The following is an 11,695-nucleotide window of genomic DNA, read 5'->3' as shown; positions in this document are numbered from 1 at the left end:
GCTGCAGGTACCAACTCATAATGTGGCATGCTTTAAACGCTGGCTTTTAAGTGGAACAGTATATTAACCAGTCCCCGGCCTGGCGGCATAAGCTGGTGTTAAGGTGTAACCTACCCTGTGGTGACATCAGCAGCGCTGCTTGCATGGCAGGCTTGTCAAACCGGTGCTGGAGCCTGCAGGAGCGCAGCTGACACCATTCAGACTGCCAGGAGAAAGCCACCTGTGTCGCCGCCTTTAGGTGTGTTGGCCTCACAGTCGTTTCAACAGTCCCAGCCCAAGTTTTCTGATCAAACTGCGCACATGGAAAGAAAGAGCAGCTTTGGATGAAACGCTGCATCAAGTGAAACGAGGAAAGAGAGACCTGACTGCGTGAAGAGGAGACAGAGCTCAGACACGATGGAAACGAATGGGATCGAAAAGAGGAAAGGTAGGGCACGGTTTGGATCTCCGCTTATTTGAACAAATGAAAGTGCGTTTTGCACTCGTTGGGACTCATTTGTTTGTCCCAGTAGTGAATAACCCGAAGGCCGAAGTGGAGTGGATTTTACTCATTTATCTTACATTTAAATCCTTACATTTAATCTTTTTTCTTGCGTGCTGCTGTTTACTGTATTGTGCGAAATATATTCCAATAAGGTCACCTGTAGATTTTTTTAAGTCTTGTTTAAACTCTGCCAAAAGGTGTGGCCCCTCTCATCAAGCCTGGTTTCACCTTGTTGCAAACAGCAACAGTGCTGCCAAAACCACAACAGCGCACAGCCTCCATTCAACCAGAGAAATCAAACAAACCCCTGCTGAAGCACTCTTATTTAGAGAAACGGGCCCATGCTCCTCTCCTGTCAGCATTCACTGTGTTAGTTGGCCCGTTTCCTATCACCAAGTAGTTCTTTAAAACTCAGACAGCGGGGCCGAGTTTATTTAAATCACAGCACTTGACAGTACCGCAACGTCACCACTAGATGGAGCCAGCAAGACAGCAATTGCAGCACTACACTAATGCAGGCTGTAACGTTCTATTTTACATTAATAATTAAATATAGTGTTATATTTTGTTTACTTTATTCATCATACGTTATACTAATTAAATGTTTTCGCCTTGTCACATTTTAAACGTTTGTTGTATTACCGTATGACTACACGCCCACTTTAGTGTCATGTAGCTAAATTGTGATTCTGCTGTTGGCTAATGAACGCTAGCTTAATGCTATTAGCTAGCAACTAAAACAAGCTAAGAGTCATGAAATATCTGTTCATAATATTCACTGTCAGTTCAGTTAAACCACGGGGTCTTTAGCTGCCCTTAAAAATGGTCCAACTGGCTTCAAAATTGGTCAAACTCGTTTTCCAGAAGTACCCTGTGAAATGAGTTCAATAAACCAACAGAAACCGGACAGAAGTCTTGAACCACTTCCTCCTGTTGCGATATGTACACATTGCTAGTGTTGCTCGCTCAAGTTATTGGCTGTCAGCTGACGGAGTTCAGCTGTGAAAAGTGAACTTTGAATGGGGCTGGTACACGCCCTCCGACACAGCGATCGCTCCGTCTTGTTGTGAGCACAGTCTGGAAGTCTCAGCACCACAGGGCACCATGTCATGCCTGCTAAGACAAACCCCCCTCAGCGGATCTGAGGAAGCACTCCAGTATGCCAGAAGCCAGAAGGTGATACAAACGAACGCAAAGATCCTAGGTAGGCTGCACTGCAGTTATCTGAACGATGTCTTGTGGCAGACGTGACCAAAGGGTCATCCAGGGTCAGACATGATGTGTTGTAAAAGTGTACATCTCAACTTGTTTGTAATGTGTAAAGTCATAAAAATGTGTGGTAAGGGGCTTTCCTTGGTTGCCTGCTTGGCGTTCACTCTTCATGGGGTCTTCTGATGAGATGAATACAGGCGAACAAGGACAGTGAAAAGGGTCAAAGGTCTGAATCAACTGGCATATGTGTGAAATGGGCTTCGGCTCAGGCGGTTTGCAGAAATTTAGTGTTGAATCTGCTGGAACTGTTCCCTCTGCTCCTGTGTTCACAGGCATGGATGGCGATGTGGACCTCCAGTTCCTCCTGAAGGGGGGAGACCTCCTCAAGGTCCGCTCCACGTCCTGGAAGAAGACCCGCTACTTCAAACTCCAGGAGGACTGCAAGACCATATGGCACGAATCAAACAAAATCTTCAAGACTAACCAAACCTGTGAGTGCTGTCTCAGCATCCCACAAACATGTATGTGAGACCTGCCAGCAAAATGCGTGCACACAACTGTCTGGTCTTGTTGTAGACACGTCTCCCACCACCTCTTTTGACTTAGAGTTATTGCCAAACAACATCCAGGGCTGAACAATTAATCAAAATATTATTGAAATCACAATGTGGCAACTCACAGGAGCTGCAGATTTTTGTGTTAAGATGTAAGGGAACATGCTTGTTTGGTACAGACAAAAGCCACATCATCATCATTTTTACTTTTTTTCACTGAAAATCAAATGCAAAAGTTACCATTCCCACTAAAATCTCAATTCATATCGCAATCATACCATCTGTCAAATTAGTCACAATATTTTTTTTTTTTTTTCCATATCGTTCAGCCCTACTCGACACACCCGGAGAGGATACAGCTAAAACAATATTTTTTCTCAGGTCAGATGGATTTTTCTTTCATGGATTATAAAAGTGCTGATAAATAAGCACTGATCATAGAGCTATAAAGAAGTCTTTCTTTTTGAAAGACCTTTGTATTGTCCTGTGAGACTGGGCTTCATGATAACAGTGATATGTTTTGTGGGTGTGTTCATCAAGATAGTGATTTGTTTATTGTGTGTGAAGGAGTGGTATGATGTAGCTCTGGTTATATTTTCTGTTTGGATTACATTCATAAACTTAACTGTACTAAGGTGATGCCTTTACTTCTGTCCTCACGTCCAATAACATGCAAGCCTTAAAGGTGCATCCAACAACTCTGCCCATTGTGACTTCAAGCGTCAGTTCAGGGCAGCTGTCTGAAAACTTGTCATGTGACGTCAGTAAACTGCAAACAGCAGGTCTGTGTTTGCCAAGCAGGCTTGTCTGTGATGCCCAAAGATACCAAAAGTATAATAAAACTGCCTTTATTTTAGCGGAACTAGACATTTATCATCAGACCTGTGGCTGGGAGTTCATTCATAAAGCGATATGCTGAAAGTGTAGAATGACATTTGCAACTGTGCTTGTGCCTCAGTTTCTCTCGATGACATCTCAGCGGTGCGAATGGGCCGCCAGTCTGAGGGCTTGAGGAAGAGCACGGAGGAGCAGGTGGAGGGCCGCTGCTTCTCCATCATTTTCAAGGGCCGCCGCAAGAACCTGGACCTCATCGCCAGCTCAGATGGGGAGGCCAGGCAGTGGGTCAATGGCCTGCAGAAACTGGTCTCCAACATGAACAACCTGAGCACCCAGCAGAAGACAGAGCAGTATCCCAATCATGAGAGTGCCGCTTATTCTGTGTAAACGTTTAGCGAACGGCATCTGTGGTTTAGGAAGCCCTGCCCCTGCTGCACATCTTGATTTATGAGATGCAGATACCTCAGTGGCCAGTCTCATATGAATGGCATCCTGTTTGAACATGCACATATCTATTCCTTACATTGAAATCTTTTCAGTTGGATCTTCAGCTGCCTGAACAAGGCAGACAAGAACAAAGATGATAAGCTGAGTCAGTCAGAGATGAAGAACTTCCTGCGTCTGATCAACATCGAGGTGGACGACGTCTACGCTGAGATGCTCTTTCAGGTGATGGTGCCCTCAGAGCTTTTTAATGGATCCTAATGATGAAAATCAATGGTAGATATCCTGTTGCTGCAGGGTCAGCTGTTTGATGGAACTGATTCAATTATTTACAACACTACGATGTTGTAAGCCTTCTCACCTAAAGTGAAGTAATCCATTCTTCTTAAGGGCAGGCAGGCTCATGATCAGAAAACACGAAGAAGAAAGCCAGTGTTAACTTGACCTTGTAGGTCAGACGTGGTGGCGGTTAGCGAGAGTTCACTGCAGAAATGAATTGATTGTATTTTGAATTTAAAAGAATCATGAAGCTTCCATTGAACTGACTGCAAAAGTCTAATCAGTGTCTATACCTGTTGGTAATTTCTCTGTTAGGAAAGAAAAAAAAAACCAAGATGAAGTCAAATTTTGATTTCACATTTTTTCATATTAATTTTCCATCATACAGAAATGTGACAAATCACAGTCTGGATACCTGTCTGGAGAGGAGATTGAACATTTCTATGACTTGCTGACCCAACGGGAGGAAATCGACGTGATCTACACAGAGTATGCCAAAACTGCGGGCTTTATGAGTCCTGAGAACCTGGTGGACTTCCTGATGAAAGAACAGAGAGAGAAAGCCACGCTGGCTGATGCGCACAAGATTATTGAGAAGTACGAGCTGGATGAAAATGGTCAGTACCTTATATGGAAGGTTATCTTGGTTCAGATTGTTACTCCGCAGTGTAGTGCAGCAGTTGTTCTCGACCCTGGTATTTCAGCAGTGAATGAAATATCTACCAAGATTTATGATGATTGGACAAATGGTTAATGCTAAGCTCGAAAAGTTTTGGAAACATCAGCCCAATTAGCTGCTGGTGTATCTCAGTCCTGCAAGGCAGTATACCAAATGTGGTGATAATCCAGTGAAAATCCAGTCAACTTTTATGGCCTGAGAGGCTTTATTGTAGAGCAGGGTGAGGTGGATATATGTGTCAAATTTCAGGTTGGATGTGAAGTATTTTCACATCATTCCCAATTATATGACAGAGTTTCATGTCTCTTAACTTGTTCCATCTCTCAGTAATTGAGTGACAGCATAAGACAACAAATGATGATAAGTCAGCACATACTCAGCACAGTTTGAACCATAATTAGAATAGTGGAAATCAGATATTCTTAATGGAGTCAGTGCATGTATGACGCACACACACTTTGTCCTGGATAAATGACTCCTGCCTCTCTGGTCATTGTTGTTCTGTCTTCGTGTTCTTTCAGCCAAGCAGAAGAAGCTGCTGTCCAAAGATGGCTTCATCATGTACATGCACAATCCAGAAGCCTTGATCCTCAATTCAGATCACAAAGACGTGTACCAGGACATGAGCCATCCCCTCAGCCACTACTTTATCTCCTCCTCGCACAACACCTATCTCATGGAAGATCAGCTCAAAGGGCCCAGCAGCACGGAGGCTTACGTCAGGTAACAGCTTTCATTCAGCCTGTGAGAATCTATCTGAAGCCTTGTTTTTGCCGGCCGCTTTAGAGGAGTGAGGAGTCAGCAGGCGGAATAAAACAGAGCAGTCACGAAAATAGTGAATCACTGCAACCACGAGAGGTGCTTGAGCATACAGCCATGAATGTGTACAAAAAATATTAGGCTGACGGATCCAATTGTATGCAAGATTCCTGCAGACAGAGGGACACACACGCAACCAAGTGTGCGTTATGCCTGGAGGGGGTAACAGTGTCTTGGATGATTAGGAGTGCCCTGATTCAACCTGCCTGCCTATGGACATGTTATATTGTAATGCCCTGTATTTGGTCATGTTTTGATGCACAGAGACAAATTCATTCATCACTGTACAGAGTCTTTTTTTAGTCCGACCAGTCAGTCGCTAATGCTGGTTATGACTCTCCCAGGGCTCTGCTGAAGGGCTGCCGCTGTGTGGAGCTGGACTGCTGGGACGGATCAGATGATGAGCCAGTGATCTACCACGGCTACACAATCACCTCTAAGATCCTCTTCAAAGACGCCATCAGAGCCATCAAGGAGTATGCCTTCAAGGTGCGTTTAGTATCCAGTAACATCCAGCATTATAACATATGCATTCCATTAGCACTCTGTAAGTTTTGCTCTCTGTGTTTCCTGGCTGGTCATCCCCAGACATCAGATTACCCAGTTATCCTCTCCTTGGAGAACCACTGCAGTGTGGAGCAGCAGAAAGTCATGGCCCACCACATGAGCTCCATCCTGGGCAGCGCTCTTGTCACTTCCCCCATGGGAGACAACATGCCCACAAACTTCCCATCTCCAGAGGTTTGGATCCACTCTTATCTATAGGACGATGATATTATTATGACAGATAGTTGTCACAGGGATGCACTGTGTGTATATATATATATGTGTGTGTGTGTGTGTGCGCACGTACCTCCAGGAGCTAAAGGGTAGGTTCCTGATCAAAGGGAAGAGGCTAAACAAACTGGAGGCCAGCTTTGCTTCTGATGCCGCGGCTGATGACACGGATGTGACGGAGGAGGAAGAGTCAAATGATGATGATGACGATGAACAGAAGGAGGAAGAGAAAAGCAAGGTTGGGCTCTCACCAAGGAGTTATTCAATCATCTCAGTTAACACCTTTTTAGCATTAGCATTCGTTTCTTTTACACTTCGATCTCATTTGCATTCAACGCGTAGACGAAGAAGAAGCTGAAACTGGCCAAAGAGCTGTCCGACATGGTGATCTACTGCAAGAGCGTCCATTTCAACGGCTTCGAGGACGCCAGAAACAACCTGAGCTTCTACGAGATGTCGTCCTTCAAGGAGGGAAAGGCCGTGAAGCTGGCAGAGGGGTCTGGTGAGGAAGACGTCATGGTGGATTCGCTCACCTGTGACAGTGTCAAGATTTATCTCAAGTTACCAGTTAGGGCATTTTATAAATTACCTACTGCTTATCTACTGAATAGTCGTGGAAACAAGATTGAATTAAACATTTTCTTCTCTAAGAAGATTTTGTCAAAGCAGGCGTGATACCAGCCTAACCTGTTCTCACGTGGTAGTTCCAGTGCACGCAATGTACAGAATGATGCACGCTCCTGTGTGATGACAGAATATTTTAGAATCTAACTTTCAGCTCAGTAGACAACTCTGTTCCTCAGTCTCGACGTGTCCTCTGCAGCTAATGCCTACGTGCGTCACAATGTGGACAAGCTGAGCCGCATCTACCCAGCAGGCTCCAGGGCCGACTCCTCCAACTACAACCCAGTGCCTCTGTGGAACGCCGGCTGCCAAATTGGTACATAATACTGACTTAAGGAGGGAAATCCAATCCCTCACATGAACAGTCCAGTCTGATGCTACAGCTAGTCGTAGCCACTTCGCCTCGTTGTCCCTGCATCATCTTGTTTATTCCTTTTCAGTGGCCTTAAACTTCCAGACCACCTGCCCGGACATGGACCTAAACCAGGGGAGATTCCTGATTAACGGAAAGAGCGGCTACATCCTGAAACCGGCTTACATGAGGAACAGAGACACGGAGTTTGACCCCATCATCCTGACCCGAGGAGACTGGCTGAAGCACAAGACGCTCCATGTCATGGTTGAGTGTTTGAGGGCGCACACTGACACTAGGCTACCTGCTGTACTCTCCTGTTGTTTTATTATCTGACATGTTGTGTCTCCCACCTGTCATCAGGTTATATCAGCCCAGCAGCTCCCCAAAGTGAACAAGAAGAAGTCCTCCATTGTGGACCCGCTGGTTAAAGTGGAGGTTCACGGAGTGCCAGCTGACGTCGCTGAGAAAGTGACCAATCATGTTGACAACAATGGTACCTTTCCTTTACTGTGCAGAGCTTTTATTTTACAATGCCGTTTACAGAAAGTAGATATTGGTCATATACTTATTAGTACATGGTTGTACAGTTATTTGATACTTTGATTTTCCTCATTCTAGCAGATCATTTTCATCTGAGCGTAGCCAATGAAACATTTCTGTTTCTATCACAAACAAACATTTTATCACTATTTGACATTTGTATTTGGGCTGACTTAAGGATCACGTAGGACCACATTAGAACGCATCTGTACCTGTAGAAGCCTCAGTAGACCAGAACGCAATGCAGGCACAGCACACATGGCATTTTGAGTCTGTTGTTAGCTGTAAGATTGTTGTTTTCTGGGGAAAAGTCTACCCTGCGTATCTGTGTTTCACACATGAAACCCACAGCTGCATACAACTAATACATTCGTGCCTTCTGGGGGTTGTCACAGTGCATTCTGGGAAAAATGGGAAGCCTTTGAAGCCCAAGCGGACGCGGCAGGTTAAAAGATCACCGAGTAACTCCTGGAATGCGCTGAACATCAGAAATTAATGATGCATAACAGCTGCAATACATCAAGTTACTGACGGCACATTTCTTCTGTCCTGTTTCAGGCTTTAACCCAGCATGGAATGAAAACTTCCAGTTTGACTTGTACGTGCCAGAGCTAGCACTGGTACGCTTCACCGTTGAAGACTACGACTCTACGTCCGATAATGAGTTTGTTGGACAATACACACTTCCATTCAACAGCTTAAAAATGGGTAAGTTCGGCAGCTGTCGGCAGATACTTGCAGAAATGATCAAGTCCTTTTTTTCCTCACTGTGACCCGCTCACAGCTCTTTGTTGACACCCTTCATAAATGAACAGAGAGAAGAACTATCCCTTCTCTGGCGAAGCATAGAGAACTCAATTCACTCTCTGCACAAAGAGCTCCTCATATTCTCTGTTTTTCTGATAAATCACTCTGTGCTCCCTCACAGGATACAGACATGTGCCTCTGCTCAGTAAGAACGGAGACGTCCTCCCCTCAGCTGGACTCTTTGTACACATCATGGTACTTGATGCTGAGTGAGACGTCACTGATGTGCCTCTGCAGCACACAACGACCTCCATTACACAGCCATGTTTTAGCTGGTTTTAAGTGGATTTTTATTTTTATTTTTATTTTTTTTTGGCTCTGTAGTTTTAGTTCATAAATAACTTATTGGCTCAATTCCCATATTTCAAGTATCTGCTGTAAAACATTATTTTCAAGGGGCAATTAAACTAAAGATCTCCATCTGCAACTGGAAATTAGTTGTATTGGGAAGTGACAAATACTGTACAAACACTGGGTTTACAAGACTTCAGCGCTCCATATGAGTCACATTACAGGGACTATTATGCAAACTGTTTGTGTGAGTTGCACTAGTGTTTTACCATGTTCAGTTTGCGATGGCATTGGATTTTTTAAGACCTCAGCTTGTGTTGCTCATTTCTGGTCAGTTAATGTATTGTCTATTTAAATCTTTTTATTCAAATTCATTTGAATTCTGGAGATGCACAAGCCAACATAAACACAATGTGCTTTGTCTTCATCAGTAATTTTAGTCAGCAAGTATGATTATTTTTCATGTGACATCATCACGACTACTTCTTGATCTTTTCATAAATCATGATGAAGATAAAAGCTTTGAACACGAACAACCGTCTCGATCCTTTTATCTGGTCTGACCACATGGATGAACTTTACATCTGTAGTCTTGCAGGACTTTAAAGATGAACCTTATGAATAATCCTAAGGCTTCTGTTCCAGTGCTACCAAGTGGATTAATACTACACTGTGTAGTACTTAAAAATGATATGGCAAGAGTGACATACAGTGCACACAGTAGGAAAGCCCAGTTACTTTTTGAACAATGTTTTATGCAAAGAAGAAATGAAGGACGGCTGTTTATGGCTGAGACACTTCAACCTTTCCACACAGTAATAACTACCTAGTGAACTTTGAATGGACACGCCCTCAGTACACAGTGTTAGTCTAACAATCAAAAGCAGGTCAGAGAAGGTGATGCACATAAATGCACAGCTCATAGGTTGGCTTTCTGTTTGATGACATGACCTTTGACCGCTGTGGATTTATTTAATGTCTTGTGTACTCAAAGCAGTTATCATCATTTTTATATACACAACTCTGCAGTTTCCCTCAGCTCCTCAGAGCTTTTTAGCCTCTTTCAACTCACTCAGCTGTTTTGAGAGAAATAGCTTAAAAAAAGAAATTCTCCTATGTGCTCAGTCAGCACCAAACAGCAGACACAGGTAGGCACAAGTGGTTCAATATAGTGGAGCACATAGAAGCTACAGAGTCAGGCAAGTTTCTCAGGAGTAAGTGAATATTTGATCCAACATTTGCCAGGAGGTCAGAAACACTCCAAATTAATGCTAATGTTGCTCCACACCTGCTGAGTGTGCAAACAGGTAAGGGTATGCTAACAGGCTCACCATATCAAAATAAAAGGCACATCAGTTGGCATAGGTTATTTAATTTGTTATGCTGCTATGTTTGTAAGAGGCCAGAAATCTTGTGTCTAAGATGTCATGACCTTGCTACTGCCAGCTCATTTAGGATGAATAAAGACTGAGCTGGTTGCCATTAATCTGCTGACAGAAGACAAGCAACAGTCCTCCATAAAAATGTGCTTTATTGTGACATGTCAATGAAGGAAATTAATGGCAAAATACATGGTCACTGAAAAATATGCCAACAGAACACAGTAACATTCTCTCTCATGACGTTTGGAGCTAATAGACCATATCAGGTACAGAAAGACAGTGGAAACCTCAGTCACATAAAGTTCAAGTGATGATCTTTGGCCTTAATTCATGTACAATATCAGACATTTGAATAAAAAATATAGACATGACAAAATTATTTCAATGAAGCATTTTATTATGGAAAAGAAAAAAAAACTGATGCTCAGGATGACAACACGCTGCCAACACTCAAAGCAAGCCAACAAGAGCCAAAATGTGTTTAAAAAATAAGGTGAATAACCTGACCCCCACCCCCCACCCTCCCCCCACACACACACGCACACACACGCACACGCAAACAAACAGTGACTTAAACTCAAGTGTTGCAGAACTTTGGTGTTAAATCAATACAAAATGATGAATGTGTGATTATGAGTGAGGTGACACATAAAACACTTTAAGAAAGCACAAACAAGATGTCTGTGCACGCACGCACACACACACACACGCACACACACACGTCCCCTGATAGGAAAGACGAAACCTGACTGAGAACTCTTACCAAATGCAAGAGAGAGACATTACAGCTCTGAAAGGAAGATGAGACGACGAGCTGGATACAATGGGTAATATGCAACGTTTCAAACCAAATACTGACAAAAGGTAGGTAGAAAAATATCACAATGATACAAACAACATCTTCAGACAAAGGTAATCATTGAGAGGTTGAGAAGAGTTGACCAAACACTTCTTATAAAAGGACATTGCACTGAAACAACCAACACAAATGCTTATGCAAGAGAAAATATTTCAATATGCCTGAAGGAGCAGCAGCCTTTCAACTTGAAAAAAAAAAAAAAAGTGTTGGAAATTATGAAGTAGTGTAGGTCTTTTCAATGTAACACCATGACCCATAAACCAAGCAATAAAGCAAATGAGGTTTGTTGTTACAATCCCTTGATGGGACCACAGAGCTTCTTCATGCTTCATTGCTTCATTGTACTGATTCACAATGTTAATTCACCTGACCACATACGGTCTAAATACACTATGGCCGAGCCGTTTTCACACTCCATAAGAAAATACCAATGAGACGACGCTAAAAATGTGTAGATGTGACCTTGGAATTAATGAAGAAACATTGCTTTGTGCCTCCGCAGGCAGTAAGGCATTGATGCCATGACGAGGTTCTTCACAGTCCTTTTTCAGTGCCCCAGTAGTGTTCCATTTAGAGCTGGCCCCTTACATCTGGAGGCTGTCTGGACGGGCCAGGACTGAGCCCCCATCTGTAGGTTTGGAAGGCGTCCTTTATTTTTGTTTGTCTTTTTACTTTCTTCCACAACAAAAGCTGAGAACTATGGCAATGCAGTTCACCATACAAAGTTGTTGGGCTGCTGTTGCTGAAATAGA

At 43.4% G+C, this 11,695-nt stretch overlaps 1 protein-coding gene across 2 annotated transcripts; it reads left to right on the top strand.

The window, feature by feature from the left end:
- Window positions 1-311: 311 nt before the first annotated feature.
- On the top strand, window positions 312-9,233 carry LOC143328824 (1-phosphatidylinositol 4,5-bisphosphate phosphodiesterase delta-1-like). 2 transcript variants are annotated; one of them, XM_076744187.1, is made up of 15 exons: window positions 312-427; window positions 2,029-2,187; window positions 3,209-3,437; window positions 3,627-3,756; window positions 4,199-4,427; window positions 5,011-5,212; window positions 5,653-5,797; window positions 5,897-6,049; window positions 6,168-6,323; window positions 6,428-6,587; window positions 6,909-7,025; window positions 7,150-7,328; window positions 7,425-7,557; window positions 8,163-8,312; window positions 8,533-8,711. In XM_076744187.1, the coding sequence occupies exons 1-15, from the start codon at window positions 397-399 to the stop codon at window positions 8,622-8,624; spliced, it is 2,265 nt and encodes a 754-aa protein (XP_076600302.1). In that variant the 5' UTR covers window positions 312-396; the 3' UTR covers window positions 8,625-8,711. The 2 variants fall into 2 exon arrangements, with proteins under 2 accessions (XP_076600302.1, XP_076600301.1); XM_076744186.1 differs by lacking the exon at window positions 312-427 and adding an exon at window positions 1,559-1,688 and having other exon boundaries at window positions 8,533-9,233.
- Window positions 9,234-11,695: the final 2,462 nt, after the last annotated feature.

This window comes from Chaetodon auriga, chromosome 12 (assembly GCF_051107435.1).
Source record: "Chaetodon auriga isolate fChaAug3 chromosome 12, fChaAug3.hap1, whole genome shotgun sequence".
Classification (NCBI taxonomy): Eukaryota; Metazoa; Chordata; class Actinopteri; order Chaetodontiformes; family Chaetodontidae; genus Chaetodon; species Chaetodon auriga.
This window is presented reverse-complemented; position numbering and strand designations above follow the sequence as displayed.